The sequence below is a fragment of the Phyllopteryx taeniolatus genome, chromosome 9 (assembly GCF_024500385.1).
Source record: "Phyllopteryx taeniolatus isolate TA_2022b chromosome 9, UOR_Ptae_1.2, whole genome shotgun sequence".
NCBI lineage: Eukaryota > Metazoa > Chordata > Actinopteri > Syngnathiformes > Syngnathidae > Phyllopteryx > Phyllopteryx taeniolatus.
The window spans coordinates 5,211,955-5,231,646 of NC_084510.1; the positions used below are offsets into that span (position 1 = coordinate 5,211,955).

The following is a 19,692-nucleotide window of genomic DNA, read 5'->3' on the forward strand; positions in this document are numbered from 1 at the left end:
GTGAGGGTAGGAACGTAGATCGACCGGTAAATCGAGAGCTTCGCCTTTCGGCTTAGCTCCTTCTTTACCACAATGGATCGATACAAAGTCCGCATCACTGCAGACACTGCACCGATCCGCCTGTTGATCTTCCGTTCCATTCTTCCCTCACTCGTGAACAAGACCCCAAGATACTTGAACTCCTCCACTTGGGGCAGGATCTCATCCCCGACCTGGAGAGGGCACGCCACCCTTTTCTGACTGAGGACCATGGTCTCAGATTTGGAGGTGCTGATTCTCATCCCAGCCACTTCACACTCTGGTGCGAACTGCTCCAGTGAGAGTTGGAGGTCACGGCTTGATGAAGCCAACAGAACCACATCATCTGCAAAAAGCAGAGATGCAATACTGAGGCCACCCACCTGGACCCCATCTACGCCTCGGCTGCGCCTAGAAATTCTGTCCATAAAAGTTATGAACAGAATCGGTGACAAAGGGCAGCCTTGGCGGAGTCCAACCCTCACCGGAAACGAGTCCGACTTACTTCCAGATATGCGGACCAAACTCTGACTCCGGTCGTGCAGGGACCGAACAGCCCGTATCAGGGGGTTCGGTACCCCATACTCCCGAAGCACCCCCCACAGGACCCCCGAGGGACACGGTCGAACGCCTTGTCCAAGTCCACAAAACACTGGTAGACTGGTGGGGCGAACTCCGATGAACCCTCGAGGACCCTGCCAAGGGTGTAGAGCTGGTAAACTGTTCCACAGCCAGGATGAAAACCACACTGCTCCTCCTGAATCTGAGATTCAACTTCCCAACGGACCCTCCTCTCCAGCACCCCTGAATAGACCTTACCATGGAGGCTGAGGAGTATGATCGCCCTGTAGTTGGAACACACCCTCCGGTCCCCCTTCTTAAAAATCACCACCCCAGTCTGCCAATCCAGAGGCACTGTCCCCGATGTCCACATGATGTTGCAGAGGCGTGTCAATCAGGACAGCCCTGAGGAACTCTGGGCGAATCTCATCCACCCCCGGGCCCTGTCACCGAGGAGCTTTTTAACCACCTCGGTGACCTCACCCCCAGAGATAGGAGAGCCCGCCTCAGAGAACCCAGACTCTGCTCCCTCATGGGAAGGCGTGTCGGTGGAATTGAGGAGGTCTTCGAAGTATTCTCCCCACCGGCTCACAACGTCCCGAGTCGAGGTCACCAGAGCCCCATCCCCACTATACACAGTGTTGATGGTGCACTGCTTCCCCCTACTGAGACGCCGGATGATGGACCAGAATTTCCTCGAAGCCATCCGGAAGTCTTTCTCCCTGGCCTCACCGAACTCCTCCCATGCCTGAGTTTTTGCTTCAGCGACCACCAGCGACAAATACATTAATTGTATTTGTCATTGGGGTTTTTGGAGCCGTGCTTTGTCTGGTCCCTCACCTAGGACCTGTTTGCCATGGGTGACCCTGCCAGGGGCATAAAGCCCCAGACAGTTTAACTCCTAGGATCATTGGGACAGGCGGCACGGTGGCCGACTGGTTAGAGCGTCAGCCTCACAGTTCTGATGACCCTGGTTCAATCCCCGGCCCCGCCTGTGTGGAGTTTGCATGTTCTCCCCCGTGCCTGCGGGGTTTTTTTCCGGGCACTCCTCCCACATCCCAAAAACATGCATGAATTGGAGACTCTAAATTGCCCGTACGTGTGAATGTGAGTGCGAATGGTTGTTTGTTTGTATGTGCCCTGCAATTGGCTGGCAACCAGTTCAGGGTGTACCTCGCCTCCTGCCCGATGATAGCTGGGATAGGCTCCAGCATGCCCGCGTCCCTAGTGAGGAGAAGCGGCTCAGAAAATGGATGGATGGATAGATCATTGGGACACACAAACCCCTCCACCACAATAATGTGACGGGTCATGGAGGGGTGTAACGCACTAGTGTGTAACTTCACAAATGCGCTTATGGGAAAAATGGTCACAAATTCCCATAAACACACTCCTTAACCTTATGGAAAGTCTTTCCAGAGGAGTTTAATTTGTTAGAATTGCAGAGGGGGGACCGATGTCATAGTTAAACTCTATGGATTGAGAACAGGAAATCACTTAAATTCATATCTGATTCAAGGCAGTTGAGGGCATACTTTTGGCAATATAGTATATGTGACAGATGGGCACATTTCCTAACGTAATCACCGCCACCGCCGACCCCCACCCCCTTCGGCCCCAATACCGCTTCACTGAGATATTAAGTAATTGCCACATTTCAGAACCTAACACTGTTATCTAACGCTAATTTGTGGGTCGGATGACACTTAATGCACTTTTGTTTACCTTGTGTGAAGCCATTACTGGCTAACTGAACCATCAACAAGCCACCAAAATACACTTGTCAAGTCGTGTGGCACATGTCATGGCTAAACACAAATAGCACCCCCCCCCCCCCCCTCCCCGCCACCCACCCCCCCCAGGTCGACAACTTAGCTGAACATTATAACATTATTATCGGAAACTAAGGCTGGTAAAACTGTTAGATAATGCTAATATATGCAAATACAGAAGCACTGCTTTCCTTTTTCCGTTGACATGATAGCGCTTCGGCTACTGCTATTGTTTTTTCTGCTCTAGAACTTTGGCGAGCCTAGCTGTCTTTGATGGAGAAACTCTGTGTAGGAATGGTTATTGTTTTAATTGGCCAAGCTGTTTTGTAACAGCGGGGCGGAAGTTCATGAACAACTTGCTCACAGACACATTTTCAGAAATAGGCAGCTAATAAAGGTTGCTTATTTCACATTTGACTTTGGGTGGATACTCCAGAGACGCAACTATTTGTATACAACATTAAAAAGTCAGTTTACTGTAATACTGTGTGTCCCCAGTAAGCCATTGACTGCCAACATTTTGTACGCACCATTACAACAGCACTACATCAAATACCAAAAATATTGAAATGCACATATTTTCCTCGTGTGGGCCTACTTGATGCTTTAAGTCAAGGTTTATTTATGTATTTTTTCCATCTTTGCACTTGGGTCGCAGCTCCTTCCAGCATATTTTGATAACTGGTACTTTGTTTCTTCAGCCTCGGAGGAACTTGGGGAAAGAAGCAGTGGGCAGAAACCCAGGAGGAGTCCTCTGCAGGCCCTTTATGATGGTGACCAGGTAAGTGTCAATTACCAGGCTTCCCAAACTCCATGCAAGCTGTTTGCAGTGTATCTCCAAAAGCCTTTATTTTTTTTATTTTGGACCATTGCCACCAACGCCAAGCCTTACATGGCGTTTAATCCCTTTGGACTCATTCGAAAACCTAATAATTTTCCAATTTAATATATTGCTGAAAAGTGCAGTTTAAGCCTCCTAATATGTTTTTTCTTTTTTTCCAAGCATTGGTGGAATTAAATTTTGTTTTGGCTGCGTTCTGTTTGGGGGGGGCGAAGTAATCCCTTTCAGGATTTGGCTTGCAAGATGAGCAGCACTATAAAACCTGAAAAAACAGGACAGCCACAGTTTTAATTAAGTTGAGATGGTGCTTTAAATTATCGGCCCTGGGCGTCTGCCCAATTCGCCAATAGCAGGAACCGCCGCTGATCAATAATGATATTCAAGACCACCACTTTCCTATGTGATCCGATATTAAATAAAATTCAAGATGATATCGACAATACCAATCCGATACAGATACTTTGTGCATCTAATGTGTCTGGTAAATGTATTAGAAAAAACAATGTATTTCAAATTATAGCCTTACAAAGAATACAAGTCATCTGAGTTATGTATTTATTTACTTTTTTTACTTTTTTTTTTTCTGTATGTTGAGGTAGCTAGTGTTGATGTTCTTGGCCAATGCCCCCAAAATGAGTTACTGTGCTCGTAGCTTGATTGAGACTCAGTAAGTCGCTCTTGAATATAATGCACAACATTGATTATCGTTAAAAATAATTTGCAGCATAATGCAAAGAAAAAAGGCTACAAAAGCAGAAAGTAAAGAAACAACATCAAGCTGCTCTGTTTTAACCTTGATTAATTCTGTAATATCAGTATTTTTCTTAATTTTATGAATAATTTTGGTGATGGCTACCCTTTTATTGGCTTGAGCACCTGCCCCCAAAGATGTGCATGTCCCTGGTGTTGAGTTATTATCTTCTGATTTATTTTTATTTTGACTCAACCGGGAATCATTTCATTTCACAGTGTGAGTCCGGTGTTTTACTTATCAGTCCTGCTGTTTTCCCCAATGTGTTTGCTCGAGAACATGTAGCTCTCCAGGGGGATTTGGCTTCTTTCTCTAATTGGAAGCATTTTCTTCCCAGAACATCCAGTTCTCACTCAGTGGGTTGTGTCCTGTTGCTCAAGTCTGAAGTGTCCTTTTGGATGCAATAAATACAACAGAAGTCATTCGTAACAAAATCACTGCTTATATTAATAAGTAAGCCATACTTTCATTTCATTAACTTGATCTTCAGTGAAAAGATGTTGTGTAGTCACTATTCTATTAGGTGGAAATAGTTAGAATTAGGTCTCATATTGAAAATATTGTATTCCTGTGGTAATTGCGGTAAAATTTCATTGTATTCAGCAGGAGAGGTTTTAGGAATACTGGATACCGGAAATTGATGGAAGTTAAGATCCATGCTGTCATGGGTGTGTGTTCCGGTTGTTGTTTTCTCCTGTCTCGTACACACCTGCTCCTGAGAGCATCTTCACCACCTGTGCCTCATTCACCCGAATTACCCCTTGCATTTAACCTCATGTCTCATTCTTTCTAGTCGCCAGTTCGTTGTACCTTGTCGTCACATTCCAGCATTCCTTGTTTCCACGTCACAGACTCACAGTAAGACAAGACCCTGTTCCGATTATCAACCTCGCCTTTTTGCCTCACGTTTTTGCATACTGTTACCTTTTTTGGATTGCCTGCCTGTGTACCGACCTCTGCCCGTATATTAAACCTCTCTTTTTGAAACTATCCATTTTTTTTGGAGTCGTGCATTTTTGGGTCCTATCCTGTGTTCCGTTCATGACAGAATGAACTGACCATAACATGGACCCAGCAGACTCAGACCTGGTGCGCAAAGCCCTTCAAGCGCAGGGTCAACGCCTCTCAAAGCAGGATGAGCAGCTTGCTGCCCTCCACCTTCATCTAGAGGGACTGTCAGAGCATCAGGACAATATGATGAGACTGGTGGCCTCGCAGTTTGAAGTTCTTATGAAACTGATTCAGTAGAAGGAACCAGTTCGCACAACACCTGATGCCGCCACGGTACCAACGTTTTCATGTGAAGCAGTTACCATGCAACCACCTTCTTCCTCCGCTGCTGTCTGCCCACAGCTCTCTCGACCGAAGAGGTTCCCTTGAGATTCTGGGAATATTAAGCCGTTCATCACTCAGTGCGAACTCCACTTTGAGGTGCAGGCAGCTGCCTTCCCCACCGAGTGGGCAAAACTCGCTTTCGTCATTTCACCTGACTTGTCGTGCGGAGGCGTGGGCTACTGCTGAATGGAGCTGCAATTCCGCCGCGTGTCATTCGTGGGATTTTTTCGTAAAGACTATGGAGCAAATTTTTCAGTTTTCCACACCAGATCATGAGGCAGCTCGCTCCCTTGTCACCTTACAACAAGGCAAGCGCGGGGTGTCAGATTACGCAATTGAGTTTCGCATTCTAGCAGCTAAGAGTCAGTGGAATAATAGGGCACTGCTCAATGCATTTTTTCAAGGACTATCCCCGGCCGTCAAGGATCATTTGGTCCCGCTAGATCTGCCGACCGACTTGGACACTCTCATCACTCTCGCCGTAAAGATCAACGAGGCTTTTGGATCGCCAGCTGGATGGAGTTTGGTGGAGGGTGGGTCGCCCCGCACTTGGAGGACAAAATTCAAACACCTGTATTAATTGACTCTGGTTCTGATGCAAACTTACTCAACTCCCTCCTCGTTAGACAGATGCACCTTAGAACCTTTCAAATACAACGCCACCGCAACACATATGCTGCAGACGGCAGTTTTATGGGCAAGATAACTCACCGCACCCAAACACTTATATTGACATTTCCTGATTCCCACTCGGAACGCATTAGTTTTCATGTTTTTGACGCCAAGAATCATGACCTTATTTTAGGGAACCCATGGTTGAAATTACATAACCCCCACATTGACTGGTCCTCTGGGCAGGTTATGTCATGGGGCAGCAATTGCACCCAGTTTGAAACTGTTTCAAGCCTCCATGTGATGTTCAGGGCTATGTTTCAAATGACAATCCACAGACCCCATCTGGGGATCCTGACTTATCTCAAGTCCCCACCTGTTACCAGGACATTAAAGAAGTTTTTTCCAAGTCCAAGGCCAAATCTCTTCCACCCCACAGACCTTATGACTGTGCAGTTGACTTGCTGCCTGGAAACACACCCCCACGAGGGAGGCTATTCTCTTTTTCACAAGGCTATGAAGGAGTATGTGGATGAATCACTGGCAGCCGGGATTATTCGCCCATCTTCATCCCCTGCAGGAGCCTGATTTTTCTTTGTGGACAAGAAGGACAAGACTGCGACCCTGTATCGATTACCGGGGTCTCAACGACATAACCGTGAAAAACAGGTGCCCTCTTCCTCTCATCTCCACCGCCTTTGAGTTCCTGGAGGGAGCCAAGGTTTTCACCAAACTTGATATAAGAAATACATATATTCTAGTCAGGATAAGGGAGGGGGATGAATGGAAAACGGCATTCAACACACCAACGGGACATTAAGAGTATTTGGTGATGCCTTTTGGACTAACTAACGCTCCAGCTGTGTTCCAGAACTTTGTCAATGATGTCTTGCGTGACATGTTGAAAGTGTACGTTTTCGTATATTTGGACGATATTTTGATTTTCTCCCTGGATGAGGAGACTCACATCATTCATGTCCGCTCTGTGTTGCAGCAGTTACTGCAGAACGAACTTTATGTCAAGGCTGAGAAATGTGAGTTCCACAAGGCGTCCGTTTCTCTTCTGGGGTTTGTGCTGGCTCCAGGTGAAATCAAAATTGATGCTGTGACTAATTGGCCCACTCCCACGTCACACAAAGACGTACAAAGGTTCGTAGGGTTCGCTAATTTCTACAGAAGGTTCATTAGGAATTTCAGTTCTACAGCCTCGCCTTTGCATGATCTTACCTCGCCACACAGACCTTTCGTATGGAACCCACTGTGTCAGGCAGCTTTACAGAAACTTAAATCGAGCTTTACCTCCGCTCCCATCCTCACTTTGCCAGATCTCAAACAGCATTTTGTGGTAGAAGTTGATGCGTCTGATGCCGGTATAGGAGCAGTGCTCTCCCAGAAATGTCTCAAGGATGGTAAGTTACATCCTCGTGTTTATCTCTCCAAAAAACTGACCCCAGCCGAGAGAAATTATGACATTGGGGACAGTGAACTGCTGGCAGTCAAGGTGGCTTTGGTGGAGTGGAGGCACTGGCTAGAGGGGGCACATACTCCATTTTTAGTATGGACAGATCACAAGAACCTGGAATATCTTAAATCTGCTAAGAGATTAAATGTGAGGCAGGCTAGATGGGCTCTGTTCTTCACTAGATTCAATTTCACGTTATCCTACCGACCTGGTTCTAAAAATGGTAAGCCAGATGCTTTATCGTGCATTTTCTGCGCAGATAATTCTTTGTCTGACCCGAAAACCATTTTGCCCAAGTCATGTTTCGTTTCTGCTTTTGTTTGGGACATTGACACTGAGGCTCTGAAGAACACTCTTAGCCCTGAAAATTGCCCTGAAAACAGGCTTTATGTGGTTCTGACCTTAAGGGGAAGAGTCATTCACTGGGCTCACACTAACTGGACTGTATGTCACCCAGTCATTGCAAAGACTCAATCTGTGAAAAACAGCGCTTTTGGTGGCCCAATGTTAGAAGGGATGTTACCAATTATGTCAATGCTTGCCAGGTATGTGGTGTTAAAAAGGCCTCGTCCTTGGTCAGACATCTCCGTAGACTTTGTGACGGGATTACCGGCATCGAAAGGAAATACCACCATTCTCGCAGTCGTGGACAGGTTCTCGAAGATGGCACACTTCATTGCACTTCCGAAACTCCCCTCAGCTAAAGACACTGCCAAGTTACTGATACACCAGGTATTCAAGTTCCATGGTTTCCCCAAGAATGTGGTATCCGATAGGGATCCCCAATTAATTTCGCAATTATGGAAGGAGTTTTGCAATCTCATAGGTGCTACCGTCAGTCTGTCATCTGGGTTTCACCCCGAAACCAACGGACAAACCGAGAGGCTGAACCAGGACTTGGAGACTGGGCTCCGATGTCTCGCTTCATAAGAGCCACGATCCTGGTCTCAGAAACTGGTTTGGATCGAGTTCTCTCACAATTCCCTCCCCTCTGCATCCACTGGTCTATCGCCTTTTCACGTTGTGCATGGTTACCAACCATCTCTATTTCCTGCCATAGCCTCAGAGTCCACAGTTCCAGCGGGATTGACCTTGGTGAGACGCTGCAGGAGGACGTGGGAGCGAGCCCGCCAGATGCTGCTGCGCCAGGGACGGTCCTACAAAACCGCAGCTGACCGTAGGAGGACACCGGCCCCGAACTACAAAGTAGGTCAGCGAGTTTGGCTCTTCGCCAAGCATATTCCACTCCGGATGGAGTTCCGGAAGCTCGCTCCCAGGTTCGTTGAGCCCCTCCCCATCACAAAGGTCCTCAACATGAAGCTTAGGCTCCCAAGGTCGATGCGGGTCCACCCTGCTTTTCACGTCAGTCTGCTCAAGCCCTCTGGTCCCACCTTCCAGGCCCCGTCCTCCCCCCCGGTTTATGGATAGGGGCCCTGTCTTCACTTGTTGTCGTTGGATGGGGAGGGGGTTTCAATATCTGGTGGACTGGCAGGGCTACGGGCCGGAGGAACGTTCTTGGGTGCCGTCTGCCTTTATCGTGGATGACTCGCTCATTCGGGACTTCCACGTTGCGCATCCAGGGGCTTCAGGGCCGTCTGGGGCCGGCCGTTAAGGGGTGGGGGTGGGTGGTGGTACTGTCATGGCTGTGTGTTCCGGTTGTTGTTTCACACCTGTCTCGTACACACCTGCCCCTGAGAGCATCTTCACCACCTGGGCCTCGTTCACCCTATTACCCCTTGCATATAACCTCATGTCTCATTCTTTCTAGTCCCTAGTTCGTTGTACCTTGTCGCCGCGTTCCAGCATTCCTTGATTCCACGTCACAGACTCACAGTAAGACTAGACCCTGTTCCGATTATCAATCTCACGTTTTTGGATACTGTTGCCTTTTTTAGATTGCCTACCTGTGTACCGACCTCTGCCCGTATATTAAACCTCTCTTTTTTGAAACTGTACATTTGTTTTGGAGTCGTGCATTTTTGGGTCCTATCCTCTGTTCCGTTCATGACACATGCAGTATTTAAAGTGTATGAACAAAAACTTTGTGTCAAGGTATAGCTTATTATATGCAGTGTTCTAAATTAAGAATGGCTTTTTAATTTCTAGATACCGTCTGGTCATTTAGAATGAGCATTGTTGTTCACACCTTTCAATGCAGCCCTATGGGGGGCACAAGTCAGTGCAAACTGTAGGCCGGTCCCAAGCCCGGATAAATGCAGAGGGTTGCGTCAGGAAGGGCATCCGGCTTAAAACCTTGCCAAACAAATATGAGCGTTCATCCAAAGAATTCCATACCGGATCGGTCGTGACCCGGGTTAACAACGTCCGCCACCGGCGCCGTCAACCTGCAGGGCGCTGTTGGAAATTCAGCTACTGTGGGTCGAAGTCGAAGTCGAAGAAGAAGAAGAAGAAGAAGAGGTGGAAAGCGGGTTCTTCGGCAGAAAGAGAAGAGGAAAACACAGAGCCTAGAACTGAATGTGGGGACTTTGAATGTTGGGACTATGACAGGAAAATCTCGGGAGTTGGTTGACATGATGATTAGGAGAAAGGTTGATATATTGTGTGTCCAGGAGACCAGGTGGAAAGGCAGTAAGGCTAGAAGTTTAGGGGCAGGGTTTAAATTATTTTACCATGGTGTAGATGGGAAGAGAAATGGAGTCGGGGTTATTTTAAAAGAAGAGTTGGCTAAGAATGTCTTGGAGGTGAAAAGAGTATCAGATCGAGTGATGAGGCTGAAATTTGAAATTGAGGGTGTTATGTGTAATGTGATTAGTGGCTATGCCCCACAGGTAGGATGTGACCTTGAGGTGAAAGAGAAATTCTGGAAGGAGCTAGATGATGTAGTTCTGAGCATCCCAGACAGAGAGAGAGTCGTAATTGGTGCAGATTGTAATGGACATGTTGGTGAAGGTAATAAGGGTGATGAAGAAGTGATGCGTAAGTACGGTATCCAGGAAAGGAACTTGGAGGGACAGATGGTGGTAACAAGGATGCAAATGGCTGGAGTGAACACTTTTTTCCAGAAGAGGCACGAACATAGGGTGACCTACAAGAGCGGAGGTAGAAGCACACAGGTGGATTACATCTTGTGCAGACGATGTAATCTGAAGGAGGTTACCAACTGTAAGGTAGTGGTAGGGGAGAGTGTGGCTAGACAGCATAGGATGGTGGTGTGTAAGATGACTCTGGTGGTGGGGAGGAAAATTAGGAAGACAAAGGCAGAGAAGAGAACCACGTGGTGGAAGCTGAGACAGGACGAGTGTTGTGCAGCTTTTCGGGAAGAGGTGATACAGGCTCTCGGTGGACGGGAAGAGCTTCCAGAAGACTGGACCACTGCAGCCAAGGTGATCAGAGAAGCAGGCAGGAGAGTACTTGGTGTATCTTCTGGCAGGAAAGGAGAGAAGGAGACTTGGTGGTGGAACCTCATAGTACAGGAAATCATACAAGGAAAACGGTTAGCTAAGAAGAAGTGGGACACTGAGAGGACCGAGGAGAGGCGAAAGGAATACATTGAGATGCGACACAGGGCAAAGGTAGAGGTGGCAAAGGCCAAACAAGAGGCATATGATGACATGTATGGCAGGTTGGACACTAAAGAAGGAGAAAAGGATCTATACAGGCTGGCCAGACAGAGGGATAGAGATGGGAAGGATGTGCAGCAGGTTAGGGTGATTAAGGATAGAGATGGAAATATGTTGACTGGTGCCAGCAGTGTGCTAGGTAGATGGAAAGAATACTTCGAGGAGTTGATGAATGAGGAAAATGATAGAGAAGGGAGAGTAGAAGAGGCAAGTGTGGTGAACCAGGAAGTGGCAATGATTAGTAAGGGGGAAGTTAGAAAGGCATTAAAGAGAATGAAAAATGGAAAGGCAGTTGGTCCTGATGACATTCCTGTGGAGGTATGGAAGCATCTAGGAGAGGTGGCTGTGGAGTTTTTGACCAGCTTGTTCAATAGAATTCTAGTGCGTGAGAAGATGCCTGAGGAATGGAGGAAAAGTGTACTGGTGCCCATTTTTAAGAACAAAGGTGATGTGCAGAGCTGTGGCAACTATAGAGGAATAAAGTTGATGAGCCACACAATGAAGTTATGGGAAAGAGTAGTGGAGGCTAGACTCAGGACAGAAGTGAGTATTTGCGAGCAACAGTATGGTTTCATGCCTAGAAAGAGTACCACAGATGCATTATTTGCCTTGAGGATGTTGATGGAAAAGTACAGAGAAGGTCAGAAGGAGCTACATTGTGTCTTTGTAGATCTAGAGAAAGCCTATGACAGAGTACCCAGAGAGGAACTGTGGTACTTCATGCGGAAGTCTGGAGTGGCAGAGAAGTATGTTAGAATAATACAGGACATGTACGAGGGCAGCAGAACAGCGGTGAGGTGTGCTGTCGGTGTGACAGAAGAATTTAAGGTGGACATGGGACTGCATCAGGGATCAGCCCTGAGCCCCTTCCTTTTTGCAGTGGTGATGGATAGGCTGACAGATGAGGTTAGACTGGAATCCCCGTGGACCATGATGTTTGCAGATGACATTGTGATCTGCAGTGAAAGCAGGGAGCAGCTGGAGGAACAGTTAGAAAGATGGAGGCATGCACTGGAAAGAAGAGGAATGAAGATTAGCCGAAGTAAAACAGAATATATGTGCATGAATGAGAGGGGTGGTGGGGGAAGAATGAGGCTACAGGGAGAAGAGATGGCAAGGGTAGAGGACTTTAAATACTTGGGGTCAACCGTCCAGAGCAATGGTGAGTGTGGTCAGGAAGTGAAGAAACTGGTCCAAGCAGGTTGGAACGGGTGGAGGAAGGTGTCAGGTGTGTTATGTGACAGAAGAGTCTCTGCTAGGATGAAGGGCAAAGTTTATAAAACAGTGGTGAGGCCAGCCATGGTGTATGGATTAGAGACAGTGGCACTGAAGAGAAAACAGGAAGCAGAGCTGGAGGTGGCGGAAATGAAGATGTTGAGGTTCACTCTCGGAGTGACCAGGTTGGATAAAATTAGAAATGAGCTCATCAGAGGGACAGCCAAGGTTCGATGTTTTGGAGACAAAGTTAGAGAGAGCAGACTTCAATGGTTTGGACACGTCCAGAGGAGAGAGAGTGAGTATATTGGTAGAAGGATGATGAGGATGGAGCTGCCAGGCAAGAGAGCTAGAGGAAGACCAAAGAGAAGGTTGATGGATGTCGTGAGGGAAGACATGATGGCAGTTGGTGTTCGAGAGGAGGATGCAGGAGATAGGCTCTCATGGAAAAGGATGACGCGCTGTGGCGACCCCTAACGGGACAAGCCGAAAGGAAAAGAAGAAGATTGTTGTTCACACCTTTCCCTTACATTTTACTAGACCAGTGATTTTCAACTGTTGTCACCCTGGGACCCGCATTCTCTTTTAGCTGCAAAGTCATGACCCACTTTTCTAGAAATCAAGAACAAACACCACGTTTTGTTTAAAAATAGTCTCTGATAACCTGTGTTGCCACAGTTACAGTTAGTTACTTTACTGATTACTTGAGCTTAAAAGTAACTTAGTTACTTTACTTATTACTTGATTTCAAAAGTAACACATTTTTTAGTGACTTCCAACATCTGGAAAGTGGCAGGAATATCACTTATCCACAGTACAAAAAGAGAATTAGCTTAACCATACCCATTACTTGGTAATATACCAGAATCAGAATCCTCTTTATTTGCCAAGTATGTCAAAAACATACAAGGAATTCATCTGCGGTAGTTGGAGACGCTCTACTGCGACAATAGACAGCCAGTTTGACAATAAATGCTTTTCAGAATCAGAATCAGAATCATCTTTATTTGCCAAGTATGTCCAAAAAACACACAAGGAATTTGTCTCCGGTCGTTGGAGCCGCTTTAGTATGACAACAGACAGTCAATTGACAGAGAACATGTTTGAGAAATAAAGACATTGACAAAAACAGTCACTGAGCAATGAAGGGTTACTAGTTATCTGATAATGCCGGTACAATTTTTTATTTTTTTTTATTTTTTTGGACAATTGTGCAAAAAGATGCAGAGTCTTCTAGCACTTAGAGCAGTTCGAATGACTAATCTCGCAATAGTCCGGTGCAATGACCATTGTGCAAAGGGCGCCGAGACTTCAAGGACTGTATGCAGTTTAAAGTAACGAGTTGTGCGATAATCTGGGACAATGTTGATTGTGAAAATGTTGCAGATACGCCTCAGTCAGTCTGCAAATGGGGCAGATGCTACTCTGGCATGAGTGGCCTGTATTGGTCAACAACAGATATGCAAATAGTGCAGCGTGGCGAGACTACTACAGTGAGTGCACGAGTAATATATAATTAGCCCAACAGAAATGTGAAAACAAACTCAGACAAAAAAAACAAAACATAAAAACACACTATGGAGAGTCACTTAGCCACTAGCAATTTAAGACGGAAGAAGCTGTTGGAATGTCTGGTGGTTTTAGTTTGCATTATTCGATCCTACCCAAGGGAAGGAGCTGGAAGAGGTGTTGACCAGGATGTGGAGGGTCCAAGAGGATTTTTCATGCTCCTGTCTTAGTTCTGGCAGTGTGCAAGTCCTCAAGGGTGGGTAGGGGGTTCTAATTATTTATTAAGTAAGTTATAAGTTATGTTTGCGTTATAAGTAATTTTTAAGATTTTTCTGGCAGTCCTGATTGTCCGTTGTAGTCAGAGTTTGTCCTATTTTCTGGCAGCACCACACCAGACTGTGATGGATGAATGCAGGACTCATTCGATGAGTGCTGTGTAGAACTGCCTCAACAGCTCCTGTGGTAGGCCGTGCTTCCTCAGAAGCTGCAGGAAGTGCATCCTTTGCTGGGCCTTTTTGAGGATGGAGTTGACGTTGGTCTCCCACTTCAGGTCCTGAGAGACTGTAATTCCCAGGAACTTGAAGATTTCGAAGGTTGACACAGGGCAGTTGGACAGCGTGAGGGGAAGCTGTGGCAAACAATGCTTCCTGAAGTCCACAATCATCTCTACAGTCTTGAGCGTGTACAGCTCCAGGTTGTGTCGGACGCACCAAATCTCCAGCTCCTCCATTTCCTGTTAATACGCAGACTCGTCTTTGATGTTGCCGATGCCTATGGTATTGTCTGCAAACTTCAGGAGTTTGACAGCCGGGTGTGTTCAGGTGTAGTCGTTTGTATATAGAGAGAAGAGCAGCGGAGAAAGGACACATTCTTGGGGCGACCGGGTGCTGATGGTGCGTGTGGATGAGGTGGTGTCCCTGAGCCACATCTGCTGTGTCCTGCCCCTCAGGAAGCTATAAATCCACTGGCAGATGGCAGGTGAGATGCTGAGCTGGAGAAGCTTGTCGGAGAGGAGTTCGGAGATGATGGTGTTGAACGCAGAGCTGAAGTCCACAAACAGGATCCTCGCGTAAATGTTAGGACGACGGGCCTGTAGTCGTTCAGAACGGAGATTGCGGGTTTCTTGGGGACTGGGAAGATGGTGGAGCATTTCAAACAGGATGGTACTTCACACAGTTCCAGAGATCTATTGAAGATCTCTGTGAAGACTGGAGCGAGCTGGTCTGCGCAGACTTTAGGCAGGATGGGGTCATAAGGTGTGGGCCCAACGCTTTGTTGGTCGTTTGTAGTTTAAAGATGCGTCTCACCTCCTGTTCATGAATGTTCAACGCAGAAGTCAGAGATGTGGTGGTGGTGCGGCTTGGTGGGTCTGGGGTGTGAAAGTGTCCTTTTCAAATGTGCAGTAGAAGGTGTTCAAATCGTCAGCTAGTCCTCGTTTGTTCTAGACTTGGGGGGATGGTCACTTGTAGTTAGTTAACTATTTTAATCCTCGCCATACTGACTTAGACTCGTGGGCAGTAAACTGTTTTCCAGCTTTTTTGCATAATTTGTCTTTTGCAATGTTAATGTCTTTTGTCAGCTAATTTCTAGCGCGATTGTACATGGCTCTGTCCCCACCTCGATCGGCATCCTCTTTAGCCTGGCGAAGTTGCTTAAGTTTGGCAGTGAACCACGGCTTGTTGTTATAGAACATTCAAAATGTCTTTGTTGGTACACACACAGAAACTGATATACAATGTGACTCTGTCCGTATATTCATTTAGGCTGCCAGTTGAAGTTTCAAAGACACTCCAGTCTGTACAGCCTTGAAGTTCTGTCTTTGCTTCATTGGTCAATTTCTTCATTGTTTTCACCACCCCGGTAAGACAGTCAATGTGCTGTTTGTATTTAGGGAGTTCGTAGTTGAGTTTAGCTTCGTTCAAGTCCCCAAGAATAATGAGCGGTGAATCTGGGTGCATTTTTTGAAGTTCTTTTCTTGTTCAGTGAGCGTTAGCAGTACAGCATTCGTGTCAGCCTGGGGAGGAATGTAGACACCCACGAGGATGAAAGAGGTGAACTCTCGTGGCAAGTAGAATTGCTTACAGCTCAAAAACAGCGACTCCAAGTCCGGGCTGCAGTGTGTGTTGAGCTGTGAGAGATCGGTACATTGTATTTCATTGATATAGAAGCATATTCAGCCGCCTTTTGTTTTCCCTGATAGTTCCATGACGCGGTCCGCTCGGTGTAGTTGGAAGTCCGGAAGCATTACGGCCCCATCAGGGACGCGTTCACACAGCCATGTCTCCGTGAAGCGCAGGGCGCCGAAGCGTCCAAAGTCTTTTAGTCTTTATGAGAAGATGAAGCTCGTCCATTTTATTGGGGAGTGAGCGTAGATTTGAGAGTTGAATCGATGGGAGCGGCATTCAGAATACTCTTTTCCGGAGCTTGACCTGCTCGCTGGCTCGTTTCCCCCTTGTAGATCACAGACACTCCAACAATGAGTAACTCCAAGAAAATTTTTTTTGTAAAAGTTGGTGAAAGAAAGTCCGGAGTAGACTCCCGAATGTTTACTAAGTCTTCCCTTGTGTAAATAAGTTGCATAATGTCTCCAAAGACGAACGAAAAACACAAAAACATAGAACTAGAGAGGCGACCACACGGTTAGGCACCATGAAGGCCACACAGGTTACAGAATGACGTGATCAACATGAACCATCCATCCATCCATTTTCTGAGCCGCTTCTCCTCACTAGGGTCGCGGGCGTGCTGGAGCCTATCCCAGCTGTCATCGGGCAGGAGGCGGGGTACACCCTGAACTGGTTGCCAGCCAATCGCAGGCCACATACAAACAAACAACCATTCGCACTCACAGTCATGCCTACGGGCAATTTAGAGTCTCCAATTAATGCATGTTTTTGGGATGTTGGAGGAAACCGGAGTGCCCGGAGAAAACCCACGCAGGCACGGGGAGAACATGCAAACTCCACACAGGCGGGGCCGGGGATTGAACCCGGGTCCTCAGAACTGTGAGGCTGACGCTCTAACCAGTCGTCCACCGTGCCACCCAACATGAACCAATAAATTAAATATTAGTGAAGTTGAGTTGTTCATTAACTGAGCCAAATACAGTAAGTACCTAAACAAGTAAACAAGCAGACCATTCTCAAGTACACTTCTCTAAAGACTCTTAACTGAGAAATTCCATCCCCCAGCAACCCACATGAGCACGCCCAGGCACACATGTTTTTGTTCCTGGTGACAAGTTTACGCAGCTGTTTAACTAGCAAAGCTGTGGGCGATTGACAGGGGGGAGAAGCACTTACTTACATGAATGTTAGCGTTGCAGCGTGTTAAACCAGCTCACCAGCAGTCGTTCATTGAGTCAGTCCTTACCTCCATAACGTTTTCTGACCGCGCACTTCCGTATAAATAATTAACCCACACAGCATTGCGTGCTTAACATGCCAGTAAAACTCTATTCTCAAAGTGTAAATAAAAAAGTAACAACAATAAAAATAAACTTTTTACTCAGGAAAATAACACAAATAGTGTGGCAACAGTGAAGATGTGCATTTCTTTGCACCTTTATATTTACTACATCTTCACTGTGGATTGTATGATAAACAGTGTCCCTCCCTGTCATTTTCCTCAATATGTTAGCAAGGAAGCGGTCTGCTCCTTTGGTAAAATGCTACTGGACAGATGGGCTGCTGCTTCTTCAAGTCATCAGCTATAAAGGATTGCTTGCTAAGAATAATTGTGGACTCAATAGTAACTATTATTAGTTTGATGAAGTAACTGTAATCTGATTACTTTCCTGGATACAGTAAAGCGTTACATTGCTCGTTACTCAACATGGTGGAATCACTGCTGACAACGCACGTATAGTATATTATATTTTCAAAAGCCGTTTCAAATGAGTTTTATGTACCACCAAAAGCATATTGCTCGCCATTGCATCCGCTAGCCAGAGGTTGACCTGCACTTTATTTGTTTATGGAGTAAACTAGTGACTAAAGCACAAGACAGCTATGCTTTTCGTTGCTTTCCTATGTTTTATGTGGGAACTTGGTAAGCTTGGTAAGTTTTTACAAGCTGTCCGCGACCCACACGAAATTTGTCCGTGACCCACTTTTGGGTCCTGACCCTCCACTTGAGAACCACTGTCCTAGACTTTAGATTTTAGTTTTGGAACATATTTTCAGGCTCTTCTATATGCTTAGTGTTCTGTTTTAGCAAAAATAAAACTGCAGTGTTGATTTTTTTGTTTTTCTCTTAAATATGGGTCAAATAAAAGAGTGTGTGTGTGTGTGTGAGTGTGAGTGTGTGTGTGTGTGTGTGTGTGGTTGTGTGTGTGGTTGTATAAGAACCCATGCGTTTGAATCTGAGCCAGTATATGTAAATGGCTGTACAAGCTCAGTTTAGTTTCACCTCGGTGAATGAGGATCCTGGCTGATATACAAATCTCCCGTTATCTCCCTGGTGTCTTTGTTGTAGTAGTGTTCTTCATGCCAATCACTGATTCTTTGATACTTTTGTTTCGGAAAAAAAGGTCAGACATCTTGGTTGAATTACCACAGTGACATTTATTGATGTGTTTGCCTTGGCAGTGTCAGGCTGCAGACAATGAAGAACTCAGCAGCTTTACTGTAACTGGAAAAGAAGAAAAAGACTGACTCAAGAGGCATTTGATTTTTGGATGTTTAGTATAGAATGCATGGTCTTGCTGGCAGGGTAAATTTATAATTTTTGTAGTAAAACCATTGGCAATTTCATTTGAAATTACCTTTTTATTGGAACCAAAATTCTTTGTTTTTCAACTTGTATGGCACATCCATAGTGTCATTAACAAGTGAAGGATTCCCAATGGGATACATTGTGGTCATCTCGGCTGATACATTTATAATGAATGTAAAAAAAATTATGCTTCAAACCAAGCTTTTAAATTAGTAATAAACAAACTAAAGAAGTGATAAATTGACCATTGTAGAGAGATCTGTAAATCTAAAGAGATGTGTACAGAACTTGGCATAGAAAAAGAAACATGGACGCCTCCAGCCGTGACTTCTATAGAATGCAGGAGTCAAACTTTCCCCACGCTGAATATTTAAGCTTTTTTCCCCCTCTGTTAGTCTTTGTTGGTTTTTGAAAATCATTCAATTCCGTTGTTTTTGATCCTACAGACACAGATAATTTGCCACAGATTATAGTTTGTGAGAGCATCACGGCCTTTCTCTTAAAGAAAGTCCGCTCAAGCTGTTTCTAGTTAAGCATCCTTGGCGTAGGAAAATGTATGCAAGCTGGAAAACAATCAATCTTCAGCAAACTTAATTAACTTGAAGAGTTGCTTTTTTTCTCTTAAGATCTTTCTTCTGTCTGCACCCCATAATAAAGTTCAGCACTGAACAAGATAAAACTAGCAATACTTGACATCCCTTTGAGAATAAGGTTTTGGATGAGTAGTCTTTTTTCGAGCTGAATTTAACTTAGTGTTCCTAAAAACAAAAATGCCACTTTACAGTAAAAAAAAAAAAAAAAAAAAAAACATAAAAAATGTCAAAATGAAATAATTGGGGGAAATCTACTTTCAAATTAACAAGATCTAAGAAGTAAAGGTAATACAGAAAATGGACGGATGGATGGATGGATACACTATTAACCTGGCTTGGCAAGTTAAGAAAAATAGAGCGATTCCGTGCCCAAACATGTTATGACCCTAGTACATTCGTTTTAGACGTTTTGTTTTATTTGGGCCAAGACTGGCTTGCCAGTTGAACTTGAAACACCACATCACATGCCTTGTCTCAAACAAAGGAAACCCTATTGTGTGATCGCCCTGTATAGATATGGATAAATTTTTTTGAACTTAATGTTCCCATGACAATAAAATCTGTTTTCTATTGTTTTATGTAAAAACATGGGTCAAAATGAGCTTGCATGTTTGTTTGTAATCATTCACACTGACATTCACACTCAGGAGCAATTTAGAGTCTTCAATTATCCTACCATGCATGTTTTTGGAATGTGGGAGGAAACCCACACAGACACAGGGAGAA

General features: G+C 45.5%; 1 protein-coding gene across 5 annotated transcripts in view; it reads left to right on the top strand.

The window, feature by feature from the left end:
* The window catches only part of si:ch211-236h17.3 (carbohydrate sulfotransferase 11), a 47,988-nt gene that overhangs the window by 21,951 nt on the left and 6,345 nt on the right, over positions 1-19,692 (top strand). For 2 of the 5 annotated variants that reach the window (XM_061784998.1, XM_061784995.1), the window contains exons 2-5: positions 3,053-3,132; positions 7,898-8,084; positions 8,179-8,309; positions 8,413-8,558. In XM_061784998.1, the coding sequence (XP_061640982.1) occupies positions 8,267-8,309; positions 8,413-8,558 (189 nt within the window). In that variant the 5' untranslated portion in view covers positions 3,053-3,132; positions 7,898-8,084; positions 8,179-8,266. Of the gene's footprint in view, positions 1-3,052; positions 3,133-7,897; positions 8,085-8,159; positions 8,310-8,412; positions 8,559-19,692 lie in introns of all 5 variants that reach the window. The other 3 variants (XM_061784997.1, XM_061784999.1, XM_061785000.1) reach the window with 3 other exon arrangements.